This window comes from Equus przewalskii, chromosome 13 (genome assembly GCF_037783145.1).
Source record: "Equus przewalskii isolate Varuska chromosome 13, EquPr2, whole genome shotgun sequence".
NCBI classification, from domain to species: Eukaryota; Metazoa; Chordata; class Mammalia; order Perissodactyla; family Equidae; genus Equus; species Equus przewalskii.
The window spans coordinates 10,225,823-10,240,368 of NC_091843.1; the positions used below are offsets into that span (position 1 = coordinate 10,225,823).

Consider the following 14,546-nt stretch of genomic DNA (forward strand, 5'->3'; position numbering starts at 1 on the left):
AGAGTTCATCGCACACAAGAAACCAAGGTCTGGAGAGGTGAAATTGGCATAAAGTCACAGACCTGAGTCCCTGCAGAATGAGTGTGGAGACTTTCTCCTGTTCTCCCTTTTCCAAAATGTCCTTTCTACCAACCTGTGCTGCATTTCACATCATCAAAGTCAAAGTCCTTGGTAACTTAAGTAAACAAACACGTATCTGACAGATCAGACTGTGCAAAGAGAGGAAGAGAGGGCAGCAGTCATGTAAAAGATTTCTGCCTTTGGTTTTTGTAAAATTTCCTTTTGCTCGTTTGTCACGATCAACACTTCATTGTTCAGGGAGGCAATCTACAGAAAAAATCAGGAATGCTTATTTCCAGCAAATGAGAATTAAAATGCACTATGTGCAAGAAGCGATCCATCCTAGGCACGTGGTTCCTGTAATTTTAATAGCTAACTTCTTTTATCACAATGTTCCTACTCCTACAAATAAGAAAAAAAAAATGTAACTATTTAATCCCACATAATGACAAGAGCAACCAGAGCCCCTGACCTGATCCAGGCCTTCTCAGGATTTCAGAAATAGTACCAGACATGTCTGAGGTTTGCCGTAAATATTGATTGTTTAATGTTGCCAGGCAATGGAAACTAACCAATAAAAATCATATCTGGAAAATTAAAAGTGATGGTTGGAATGGGGATCTCTCCTCCTTGTCAAATTTCAATTTGAAATTAAATTGGGGCCTTCAGCACTGAGACAGGGACTACTGACCTCTGAGTAATTACTTTCCAACATCATTTTCTTTAATTTGGAGGAGATAATTCTATTCTAGGAATTGCTGGAAAGGCCCATTTTATGAAAATGGAGCTATAGCTTAGGAAGAGGCCGTTTATTCCTTCCTTCTGGTCGGCCCCATTCCTGCTCCTGAGGTGTGTCGCTGCGTGCCCCCAGTACCCCCGCCTCTCCACACTCTCAATCTCGTAATTATGCCAGCAAACTCGAGAGCCATTGAGACTAATGGCACAGCTTGCAACTCAGAAGCTGTGCAAGGTTCCCAGAACCTGCCCGGTGGGCAGCAAAGTCTGGACAGGCAATCTTTACCCTGCTCCCACACTCCCAGAGATGAGGGTTCCTGACAGTTAGAAAAAGCATTCGCTGAGGAAGAAAACACAGTCTAAACTGAGGGGAGAGCATATACGAAAATACGAAGGTATGACACAGCACAGCATTTTCAAGGAGTACTGCACTCATTCATTTGCTCAACAAACATTTATTGAGTACCCACAGTATGCCAAGCACCCTGCTGGGTGTTAAGGATAAGAGACTGAGTAAAACATGGTCCCTGCTCTCAAGGGGGTTCACAGAATGTAGGGGGGTAGAGCACAAAAGCAGAAAATCACCTTGCAACAGACTATTTACAACGAGCCTGACAACTGAGAGTGTGCAGGGGTTCGGGGAGCAAAGGAGGGAGCCAGGTGGGGAGGGACTGAGGCCACATGTGCTGAAAACAGCAGGACTCAGTGGATATTAGAAGTGGCAATCGGGACCATCGACAGAGATAGCGAGCACAGGGAAACTGTGGGGTGGGCTCCAGGAGGCTGGTGATGAGTTGGGTTTGGGATACTTGAGAGACAGCCTAGGGAAGAGGCCTTGGTTTTCTTGAGGGCACAGACCATGCCTAAGTCATTTTGAGTCTTTGTGTGGAGAATATAAGAAGTTCTTATAAAATACTGTGTTAATAAATAAATGAATATTATAGACAAGAAACATATGCAAATGCTTCTCATGCATTATTTCATTTAATTCTCACAGCAACTCTGTGAAGAAGGTTTACTGTTGCCGCATTTTACAGATGGATCTAACCCTCAAAGTCTCATGCTACAAGACAGAAGATGTGTACGGCAAACCCACAGATAAAAATTACTCAAAAAGGCAGAGCACGTGGAAGATGCTCAACACCGTTAGTCGTGAGGGAAATGCAAATTAAAACCACAGTGAGATACCACTAGAACTTTTATAAATCCACTAGAATCATTACAATCCAAAAGACTGACAGTGTGAAGTGTTGGTGAGGATATAGATACACCAGAACCCTCATAACATTGCTGGTGGGAATGTAAAATGGTACAGCCACTACGGAAAACAGTTTGGCAGTTTCCTATAGAGTTAAACATACACTTCCCATATGTTCCAGCAATTTCACTCCAAGAGAAATTAAAATACATTCACACAAACTTTGTGTGTGAATGTTCATAGCAGCATTATTCATAATAGCCAAAAGTTGGAAACAATTCAACTATCTATCAACTAGAGAACGGATAAGCAAAATGTGGCATATTCATATAATGTAATACTATTCAGCAATAAAAAGGAATTAAGTACTGATACATCCTAAAATATGGATGAACCTCAAAAACATTATGCTAAGAAAAGAAGCCAGACACAAAAGACCTCAAATTGTGTGATTTGACTTACATGAAATTTCCAGAAAAGGTAAATCTATAGAGACAGAAAGTAGATTAGTGGTTGCTTAGGGCTGGGGGTCAGGGGTCAGGGGGTGGTTAGGGATGGGATGGAAAGTGACTGGAAATGGAACTTTGGGGGGTGAAGGAGGTGTTCTAAACTGAATCATGGTGATATTTGCACAACTGTATAAATTTGCTAAATCTCATCAAACAATGCTTACAAAGGTTAAATTTTAAAGTATTGAAATGATACTTCAATAAACTGTTTTTTAAAAAAGGAAGAGAGAGCCGTGTGATTTAGAAGAGGAGGGAGCTCCCACCCAGGTTGGTGAGATTCCGGGCAGCTTGATAAGGAATGCATTTGTGCTGGACCTTGAAGAGTAGGTAGGATTTCAACAGACTGAGAAGCACAAAAAGGAATTCCCCACAAAGAAAGCAACATAAAAGTGAAAAAGTGCCAGGCACGTTTGGGCAATATCCAGACATCCATTATGGCTGGATATTTGGATGGAGAAAAGTAGATGAAAAGGCTGAAAAATTTGGTTGTGGTCAAATCACAGAAGCTGAGAATGGTCAGGTTAATGCAATTATGACTTAATTTGGCAGACAGTGGGGAGCCAGTGAATGTTCTAGAGTAGGGGAGTGTCCTGGCAAAGATTAACAGGGCAGCAGTGAGGAATGTGTGTTGTAAAGGCAAGCAACCAAGCAGAGCATCAGATAAAAGGCTCAGAGAATTGGCTGTAGTGAACGAGGGCCAAACTGTGCTCACTTGCCTGTGCTGGTAATGCAAAGGGACGGAGAGAGGCATTCTACCAGCTAGAAAGGAAAACAATAATAGACACTAGTTATTTGGTGCTTTCTATGAAGAGGGCACTGTTTTAAAAAATCACTGTTCGAAAGGAAAGACAGAGACCTAAGATCCTGCTGTATTCAAAATGAGCCAAATGGATTGATGATCATCTTTAAGTCTGGCCCCAAAGAGAAGGAACAAAGATTAGGGAGGTCATAACATGCTTATCTAAGGCGTGTTATGGGAACCATGGATACGGAAACTTGTAACTGAACAAGAAATGACGATACTTCTAAGGTAGAAGGATGGTAAGTGAGACAAACAAGAGAGACCAATTTACATAGCTCCCTGCCCCAAGAGCACCTGGCACAGTTGGCGCTCTGTGCGGATGTCGCTGCTCCTTTAAGTGGACACAGTATGCATTAGGTCAGCAGGTGTTGACATGGGGAGACAGAAGCAAACGGGTTTAAGGCAGATTGTTACACTCTGCTGCTTCTAGGGATCAAACCCTTGCCCGGCTACCGTTAGACTAACCCTCAGCACCTTACGTTTTGTATCCATGAAGCAGCGTTACAGTGTACCGACAACCAGCATGCCCACACTTGGCCCGCACTGCACCAGTTTAAAGCAGAGATTCCTAAACCGACTTTCTGGAAGCTGAATCCAGCTTTTGGGGATCATAGAGTATTTATAAATATTTTTTTAAATTAGCTGCCAACACTTAAACATCAGGAAATTTCACATAAAGTATGGAGGTTTTCAGCTTCTCTAGAGAAGTTGGGAGTTTTGGCAACTATATGATCCAGTCCCACGCGGTGTCGATCCGAGCTGAGGGGCACCTGTCTTCTTTAAATATTAGAGCCCCTGCCTGCTACACTTCGTTCACTCACTCGTTCATTCAACAAGTATATTTCAAGCACCCCCTGTAGGCCAGGCACGGGCACAGGGCCTGGAGACACAAACGAACAAAACAGACAAAAATCCTTACATTCTGAACTCATATTCTAGCAGGGAAAGCCAGACAATAAACAAATAAATAGAGGGACATATCTATTTCCGGTGGTGATAAGTACTAAGAAACAGAAGAAGCAAGGGGTGGAGATTGGAAGAGGATAGAGAGATGCTGGGTGTGGTACTCGGGGCAGTCGGGCAGGGAAGCCTCTGGTTACTCGACACCTGAGCCAGGATCTGAGTAACAGGAGGGACGAGCCCTCCGAACGGGGGGAGAGATTGGCCAAGCAGAAGGAATAGCAGGTGGGGTCAGCTTTTATGTGGGGGGGGGGACACGGACAGGAATGAGAGAGGGGCAGAGGGCATTTCAGGCCTCAGCAATGGCTTGGATTTTATTCTGAGTGAGATGGGAAACCACAGGTGAGAGTGAGCAGAGGAGTGTCACTCTTGGACACACTGATTTATGTTGGCAACTGGCCCCCGTAAGCATTAAATTTTTTGGCCTTTGGTTAAAGTAAGATGGGCAAAGATTAAAGGGTTAGAGGTGGGCTCTGTGTCTGGAGAGGGAAAATAATCAGACTAGGGGGCAGGAATCTCCTGATCTTTGGAATATTGTGTTTGCGCAGAAGAATAACCCAAAACTTAGCGGTGACCTTGAATTAATGGACGTCAATGTGCAGAGTTAACCCACAACGAAGCCCCTTAGAAAACCAAGCCCACAGGACCCTGACAGTGGGCAATGCTGGACTCTAGGCCAGAAGGAAAGGTCCCTGGTGGATGGGACTGGAACATTCTGCCTTGCCCACTCACAAAAGGCTCCTCTCACCTCTCCATCTTTACCACTGACATCCCATCCTGCGGGTACACGCAGCACGGGAGACAAGTCCTATGTCTTGTTTCATTTCAGCAACTTGAATTAACTCTCATGTTCCCCCAGCTCAAACAGAAAAATCTGACCCTTGTACTCCAAAATAAAGCAAGGATCGGCGTTTGGTGTTCCACATGATCTGGTGTTCCAGAAAATCCATTCCTTGACCCTGAACAGTCTGAAACGTTTACAAAATGAAGAGATCTACTCACAATTAGAACGTGATCCCGCCCCATCGTGATGACCGTCCGGTTCACGGTGCGAAGCAACTGGACCATGATTTCTTGGATGTGGTGATAGGTGAAGGCCTGTAACACAGTCAGAGACATCAGGGTGACAACAGGGACATTGTATCTGCACACCTCTTCCCAAAGACACACAACACTGGTTAGACATGGTCATCACCAAGACCACCCCCACCAGCACCGTCATCATCGCCACCGTAGTCATCGTTATCCCATCTCCATCACCATCACCAGCTAGCACTGGGCTCCAGGAGCTTCACTAACCACCTTAAATCAGTGATTAAGAGCTTCAGCTTTGGAATCAGACACTTTGGGTTTAGAATACCAACTCTGTCAAGAATTAGTGTGCTATGTTTGCTAGGTTACTTAGCTTCTCTGAATCTTGGTTTCCTCATCTGTGTAAGAGTCGGAGTCTAACCTGGAATAAGGAGAGAGTTTAATGTAGGAAATTGATTATAAGGGTGATGAAGAAGCTGAGATGCCAAACAAGGTAACCCAGAGATTAGCAATGGCAGGAAGCCACCATGCCCTCCACATTGGAGGGACAAATAGAGGAGGCAGTGTTTCTGGAGCCCAGAACTTGGGTTATGTGATGGAAACTGGAACCACAGAGGTGCTTGTGCAGTAGAAGCCACATTATCTGCATTTGGGGAAAATCCATGGTGATCCAGGTTGTAACATTTACAGGGTTCTGCCCACTTTAACTTTAAATACAAGTCACTGAATGTGTAGGACTTGCTGATGCTTTTCAAGCATTTGCTGTGGTAGGCGAGGGTTTTGTGCATATTCACCTACATTCTCAGATCCTTTTACTGGCATAGACTTAAGAGTTACATCCATGCATACCTGGGAGGGTGATCATGGCCCAGTGGAAAGGCCCTGGGATTTTGAATTCAGCAGCTCTGGGTATAAGTGCCAACTCTCCACTGGCCAGCTACGTGACTTCACTTATCACTTAACCTCTCTGAGCCTCAATTTCCTCATCTATAAAATGTGAAAGCTTCTCTCACCGATCTTTCCAGGTTGATGTGAACATAAAAGTGACACATGCAATTCTGGAAAAGTACATGTGCTGAATTCCGCTGCAGGAGAGTCTGTGGGTCTGAGATACAGCCCGGGCATCAGTAATTTCTGAATTTCATGTGGGCTATTCTGATGACTGAGAATCATGATACAACACACAGTGAAGCTCTGGAGATGGAGGCTGGGGTTTGGGAAGAGCCTATGTGTCTCCAGGACCTAGCCAGAGCCTGACATAAAGCAAATGCTAAATAAATGGTGGCTGAAAAAGCGGATGATCACTCACGCTCATTCACAAGCACCTATTAATCTTCGCTGCATTCAACTTAACTGTGCTTTGTCTCTTAATGTCACCAACGAAAGGAAAATAGATTCCTAGTGAGGGAGGGCAAGGAAAAGAATAAAGACGTGCTTATTACAAAGTGTCCTCCCCTCCCAACGTGCTTTCAGTGACTACTGGCATCCCCGATGAATAACCCAGAGCTGGCTTGCTTTCTCTGCCCAACTCCCTTCTGCACTTTGGCTAATCCCCGATTCTCAGCCGTGTGGAGCTCACCAGCAGAGCCTCTGCCACCAGAGCCTCCACCAGGGCACATACTTTATGGAGACAAGTTCTCATGCTCCATCAAGCCCAGCCAGACCTCAGTCTCTTGCTAGATTTGAGTTCCCCCACCATCCAACCCTTCCCCCACATCTGGCGTTTTCCTCCTGATGCTCAGGGGCAGGGAAGAGAACATCTCCCTTTACTTCTTGGCTGCAGGTGAGCCTCTTGCCTGCCTTCCCTCTCCTTTTATTTCTTCAAGCCTTTTTACTGACTTACAATCTCCTATTTCTTGTGTTATGTGAATGTGATGCTCATGATAATAACAACAATAGCTAACACATTTTGAGTGCTTACTGAAAGCCTGGCACCCTGCTAACTACTTTACCTCATCTCACTGCAAGACGGACAATACTGTGATCTCCATTATTCAGATGAGGAAACTGAAGCCCAGAGAGGTCAAGTAACTTGTCCAGGGTCACCCAGCTAGAAAGTCAGGGAAAAAGGATTCAAACTCAGCAAGCAGTCTGGCTCCTTGTCCAGACGCACCCAGGCAGACTGGAACACAAACACAGATCTCTGGTTGCTACTTTGGGGCCCCATCGGCCTCTTTCCATCTGTCAAGATGGACAGACCCTGCCCTCAATTGAGCCAACTTCTAACTGCCTTCAGTGACTTCTGATCTTTTCTTTCCCTTTTAGAAAATCTTAAGTGCTCTATATTCATTACTCCCTTATCTTCCCTGCATTCCTTTGAAATTTCATCAACCTAAGCCCACTGCAAATGTATGTAATGGTTTCCATTTGATGTTATTTCTTCTCCAGGATTACATCTCTTCCTTTACCAACAGAGATAATAAAACCCCTTTTCTCTTGACCTCCCGCCCCTCGCTTCTTTTAAATAGCCATTTCTTCTTTGTCCAAAGAGCAGCAATTAGACTGCTCAGGAAGTTTGGTATTTAGAAGTGGAAAACTGTCAAATTCAATTCTTTTCATCCTGAAAGCTCCCAGTGTGGGATGGTGTGTAGCAGAATGTTTTGGGATCAGACGGACTTGAGTTTGAATCTCAGTTCTGCTAATTTGAACTGGGTGACCTTGGGCAAATCACTTTTCCTCCCTGAAATACAGTTTCTTTATTTATAAAAGGTGGCAAACAATAGAAACCTCCACATCCTGGTTTGAGGAAGAAATAAGGTAATGCAGGTAAAGCCTCACTAAGTAAGGCACATGGTAAGCCCTCAGTAAGTGGTGGCTGCAACTTATACCCCCCTTGGTCTGCAGCAGCATCCTGGCCGGCTTGCAGATTCCCAGCACGTAGCAGAAAGTACAGTGCAAGGCAATGCATAATCTAAACTCTGGACAATATCGAAATGTCACCCAAAGAATGTATAGCACATATGCAAATAGAAGACTTTCAAGATGATAAACCTCTGCTAAGCAGTAAAAATGCAGCCACAAATCACCCACTGTTAATTGCTCCAGTGCCAGGCGAGTGGAGGGGACCTCTAGGAAAATGTCTTCCGGGCTCGAACTAAATGGTGGCTTGTCATTGAAATGACAAAGTCAGTCTTCCTATTATGGCTCTGGCAAAGAAATTAATCCATCCAGCCTAAACACACTGCACATTGTAGTGATTTTTTTTTATTTTAATAATTATGGGCTGTGATATCTGGAAGGAACTTAGATCCTTTCTTGAAATGAAATCTCATGCATGAGCCCAACACATAACATAGTGGAAGGAGAGCTGCGGGCAGGCACCTTGTCTTCTTGGCTCAGCCTGGGCCCCATGCCAGCCCCAGGACTTTGCAGAACGCAATTCAGAATCACTAATCTCCCGCAGTATTTCCAGAATAATAACAGAGCATACCATATATGAAATAATTTTAAGTAATAATACATACACAGCATTTCATAACATTGAATTAAATTCTGTGAAAGGCGTCCCCTTTTTCCATTTTTCTGTCAACCCTCTGAGGACACCAAGTGGAAAGGTCTCCCTTTGGTGCCAATACGTCTTTAACATCCCTCTAGTTCATGCAAAACTCCTTTTTTAACAGAGGGAAGTCCTCAGATTAAAACAGACGGTACACAACAGCATCTTGTTAGAACTTAATAGCCTTGCTTCATTTTTATTGTGTTTATTTTTAAAGTTATATTTATGGCAAGTGTTCAGGGAAAAGATCCAAAACTTGGAAATAGAGCAAAATAAGAACTGCATGATTTCTTAACAGAGTATCTCTGATAAGCCTAACTTGGGGGCAGGGGGCGCCTCTTCCTCTCTCGGGAAACATGACTCTAATTAACTATCCACAGCTGATTAGAAACCGTATTACGGCCCCATAAAGTTAAAGGTTAATGTGTAGAAAAATGACAAAACGTGATGTTTGTTTGCTGGTTTGCTAAAGGTTATAGCTCTATCAATCTGTAAAAAGGTTCATCTTGTATCTAAGGACAATCTTATATAAGCAACTCTTCTCCCAGAAAAAATCAAGAATCCTAAATCCTTTTGAATCAGCTCTTTCGTTACTCAGCTTTTTCCCTGGTTTATTAAATAAAACTTTGATATGTGCTCACTACTATCTAATCACGCAGGATGATATTTTTAACCATTTGAGAATTCTACTTTTACACAAGTGATGCTGACTACTTAATGGTGGTGATAGAAAATTTTGCTTATTTTTATCAAAGTTATCAATGTATATAATATAAAACCATTCTCCAAGGTTCGTTAAAAAAACAAAACCACCACCACAAAAATAGCAGTCCCTCAGGCTCCCCTAAAAGAGGAACTTCTTTTAGCTGATATAATTGTTATTTTGGTATTTATGACCAGGTTACCAATAATATGCAAGCATTACTCCTTGTTTAAACATATTGTTTTCACTCTCTGGTATTATCTATTAACCCTCCACCATAAAAGACAAGGGTTTTATTCTCCTTCCTTCCCCTGCCCCATTAGGTACCAGCATCCTTCCCATTTCTCCTTCTTTCCATACAGTTATAGTGTAATTTTGTTTTCATCAATATTTAGTATTCAAAATATTTTGACTATGTAAATGTCATTCTGGTCCAAGTTGTAAATTATGATGAATTCTCATTTCTTATACAACTTTTCATTCCCCAAAAGGAGAAAAGCAATCTGGAAAAAAATCAGAGATTCCTTTCAGTTCTCTGAATGTCTGTTTCTTATTCTTTTTCCTGATTTATGATTGCCTCTCCTCCTATTTTCAGAATTCTCTGCCTGTTTTTCAAGTTTGCTCTGCCTTGCAGAGTCTCTCTCTCCTGGAAGGTGCTTCTCTTCTGTTTGCATTTTGCACTCTCTTTTATGTCAGGGTTTCTCCTTAATTCTCTGTAACCCGTGGTGGGTGGTGGCATGTTCACACATCAGTGTGGGTGATTCAAGGCTGGTTGCCAACTCTGAGCACGCAAGTAGAGTTTGTGGTCTGAGAGCTTCACTGCAGGGTGGTCTGGTTGGGGCAGTTGGTTGGACAGGCTCAAGTACAAACATAAACAAGTCTTTCTTCTTGGCCAGGTCAGATTCCACGGACAAGAACTCTCTCAACTGTTGCCTGAAGGGTTAAGGCCTGGCTGCTAGCATTCCAGGAGCTGAGTGGAAGGAAAGTGCTGGAGGCTCCAGGTTCCAGGATGCCTACGTTGATTGAAACCTTGTTTGAGTATGATATCACCGCCCTCAATCATGCCTGGTTGTCCTACACCAGATGCCCTCTGTTTCATCCTCTTTATAGAACAAACCCCCAGAGACCCAGCTTCAGGGAGTCAGGCTGCTTCTTAAACAGATTTGCAACTGATCCTCCCTATTTGAGCTCCTCTCCTTCACCCCCACCTCGAGGGGCACGTGGTACCACCATTTCCTGAAACTTAGGGGGAATCTTTGCTTTAGATTAGATGAGTTTTCAGCTTTCCCCACTGCTGGCTTATGAATCACTGTCCCTGGGTCTGCTAAATCATTTACTACTTTTCCATATCATTTCTACTTTCCTTTTCAAAGACTACCTTTACCTTTTTTCACCAGGTTTTCAAGAAGGAGCAAAGTATGTGACTATATTTCCTCTATCATCTTTATAGTGATTTCCACTCTAAATTTTCATGTTGAAATGTGAGCTAATTCAATTAGAAACATTAAAAGTATACGTGATAATGTTAAATAACAAAAATGTGATTCTTATGCAAATGGCTGAGGTTTTAAAAAGAGTTCTAATGCAATCCTTACTTTTAAAGAAAGAAACACTTCAGCGTTGAGAAGGGGGTTTGCACAAGGTCATGTGATCAGTGATGTGAGACAGGTTGTGTCATCAGAGCTAGAAGGAGAAACCAGTTCTGCTGAGCAATGCTGGCCGACAGCTCCTCCACTCCAGCATGCAGGCAGCCTTGGTCCTTGTGTTCATGCCAAGGAGGATCCCACTCATCTGCCTGCTTTGTCTTTATGCTTTTTCAGTATTAGGATGAAGATCACAAGGTCACAGCTACAGAGTTAAATCCAAAGACCGTTTTTTTGGTTTAACAAAAGAGAAATAATCTATATTCTGACCATGAAAACAGCTGCAATCTAGGGCCACTATTTTTCTCTGTTCTGTGTTCCTATATGAGAGGTCTTTCAACTTCTTTCTCATGTCGAAGGCACCACAAACACTCACCTAGAAAGAAAATATCCTAACTTTCAAAAGATAGCAACAGTTGAGTCATCCTCTTTCTTTCTTCCGCCCCTCAAGTTAATGGAATTTTCCCACAAGTTCTAGGTCCAGCCCCATCTGTCTTCTTTCCTCCTATTTGAAATGGTTTCTGTCCTGAAAGACTGGAGAGCTCATTGCATGAAGCAAGAGACAGGCAGCCTGGGACTCAGAGAAGAGGGAGTCGGGGGTCAGCTGACTCAGGCAGGGGGCTTTGCTGCACCCCGTCATCTCTGCTTCTCTCGTCCACTAAGACTCCCCCGTTTCCCAGGTAGGACTTGGGCAATGCCCTCTTGTGGTCATGAGGGTCTCTGCACTGTGGATTAGCCTTCTCTAGAGGGAGAGAGTTTGAGTCGGTGGCAGAAGGATATAATAAAAAGGAAAAGATGTGGGTCTCACTGACACTGCTGTTACCTAACAAGTCTTGAGGTCACACCACATGCCAGGAACTACATACAGACTTGACATCTACAATCTCATTTAATTTTTTAAAAACTCCATTGAAGCCCCAGATGTGAAATATGAGGATCAGAGAAATTTAGTGACTGCCCAGGCATTATCCACTCATAGGTGGCCAAGCCTGAACCAAGCTCGATTCCATCTAGTTCTGTGCTCTTTCCATGATACCGAGTGTGGTGCTAGTGCTAGGAGGCGGAGGTAGTTTCAGGCCCTCCACAACCTCTCTGGCAATGTTTTTCAGTATTAGGAAAATACAGAGTTTCTCCTTGCATGGAGATTATGGAGGTTCCACTAACTATACTCCTTCCCTATGTTGACGAGTCTGACTCTCAGAGTGTCAGTTTCTTCATCTGAATTATGCTGGGCATAATGGCACCCACAGTGTCAGAATTGTTTTGAGAATCTGTAGCTAGTTTCAATATTGACAGAGAATATTTTTTGAGCTTTTGCTACATGTTATGTACCCTTCTAAGTATTGCGTATACCTTAATTTAAGGAATCTTGCAAGTGCCTATGAAATGAAGGAAATATTTCTATTATCCAAGATTTACACACAAGGAAACTGAGGCTCTGGCTGTGGTCACACACCGTGTTAAGTGCTGATCCAAGTTCCAACCCAAGCCTGTGTGACTCCAGAGTCCAGGCTTATAACGGCCACCGCCTGCATCTTTCAGGATCACAGAAATAAATGGATTTGGCAGCACTTTGTAGATGATAAATCGTTCTGCAAATTTGTCCAAAGTAAATAATAAGGCAACCATTTGTGTGCACAGCTGTCTATAGCATATTGCATTGTTTATAATATCCAAATGTAGCAAGCAAGATAAATGTCCCAAATCAGGGACGCTATTATATAAATGAAGGCTTATCCACACAATGGAGTAGGATGAGGCAGATATGTCTTGATCTGGAATGATATCCTTAATACATTAAGTAAAAGGAGACTATGGAGCACCATGTACAATATAAGCCCATTTATGTGTTTTAAAAATATTTTTCTATGTCCAAAAAGTCTGGAAAAGTGTATGTCAAAACATCAACAACGGTATCCCTAAGAAGGGGGAAGACGGAGACACGTGAGGTTACAGGGATAATTTTACTTGCTATGATTTGTTGGATATTTTCACAATAATCATGTATGATAATAAAGAGAATAAAACTATTTCCCAATTGGAACAAAATGGAAGCCAGTCTACACACCAAGGAATCACATTCTCAGGGGACGGAGTGGACACGCTGCAGACTGCGGCGTGCTGCAGGAGCCCTGTGTTTAGGGGTGAGGTCGCCTCCCTCCCTGAGAGCTCCCACCCCAAGCTGGGGCGGCCATGGGACCTCGGGGCTCACACCCTGAAGTGCTGTTGCCAACATTACTGAACTGACAGAGGAGCACGACAAAGTAATATGGGTTAAGACTTTTTTAAAAGGCACAACTATGAAATATTTCATTCCTTTTATCAAATGCTTTTAACGTCCATTTCCTGGCAGGTGAAAAAAAATCTACTTAAAGTAATGAAGAAAAAACATAACAAAATGAACACCTCTGGTAACAAAAAATCCTGTTGTGTTTAGAGAGAAATGTTGCTTTTATTCAGATCCTGTAAGTTGCTTTATGTGGGCTTCTATTAAAATGCACTGGAACCTGCCACCTGCAGCCTAGAGCAGAAAAAATTAAACCTCCCAAGGTCTCTAAGTCTAACATCTAAATACTGATGAATGGAGACCGGTTGGAGCCACTTATGAAGATGCATCTCGGAGATGCTCTACTTTTGTGCTTTTTTTCCTTGAAACAGGAGCCATCTAGGGGGATTGTAAAGGGAGAAATGGATAAAGAACACAACCAACATTTGTTGAATTCTCCCTGTGTGCCAGGCAACGGGCTGTGTGCTTTGTATTTATTGTCTCACTGCATCTTGACAAAAACCCTGAAGATAAGTATTACCATATTTTAAGATGTAAAATAAGATCCATTCTAATCAGTATTACCATTCAATATTTATTGAGCACTTAATATATGCCAGATGCTATAATAAGTGCTTTATATGAACATCTCATTTAATTCACAGAATAACCTTATCAATCTGCTACACTGGTTCTCCTCATGTTACAAATGAGGAAATTCAGAGGTTTATGTAACTTGTCCAAAGTACCAGAACTGTAGGTAATGGAGCTGGATTTGAATCCATGTCTTCTTGGTTATAAGGCTCATGCATTCCGCACACAGCTATTTATATCAATTTTATATTGTTTATACTATCCAAATGTAACAAGCATGATAAATATCCAAATGGCCCCATAGCAATGGGCTCTGTTAAGGTTTCCACTGTAGAAATGCAGATCTGTGAACTATTTGGAATATTCTCAAAAAGTTAACACAAATTGTACACTCATTCATCTTCAGTATTACACATGGGCTAATCACAATGTCAAGATTACCTGTTTGAAGAAGAGCAAGATAAACTCCAAGTAGGCCCCCTGTTTAACTCTGCTGGTCAGAAAATTCAAAATGGTGCTTATATATTATTACCTTTTTAAATGAGTAA

At 42.7% G+C, this 14,546-nt stretch overlaps 1 protein-coding gene across 1 annotated transcript in view; it reads right to left on the reverse strand.

Moving 5' to 3' along the window:
* DOCK2 (dedicator of cytokinesis 2) overlaps positions 1 to 14,546 on the reverse strand; it is a 411,398-nt gene that overhangs the window by 225,613 nt on the left and 171,239 nt on the right. The window contains exon 27 of the mRNA XM_070569049.1: positions 5,267 to 5,362. Coding sequence (XP_070425150.1) covers positions 5,267 to 5,362 — 96 coding nt within the window. The remainder of the gene's footprint in view (positions 1 to 5,266; positions 5,363 to 14,546) is intronic.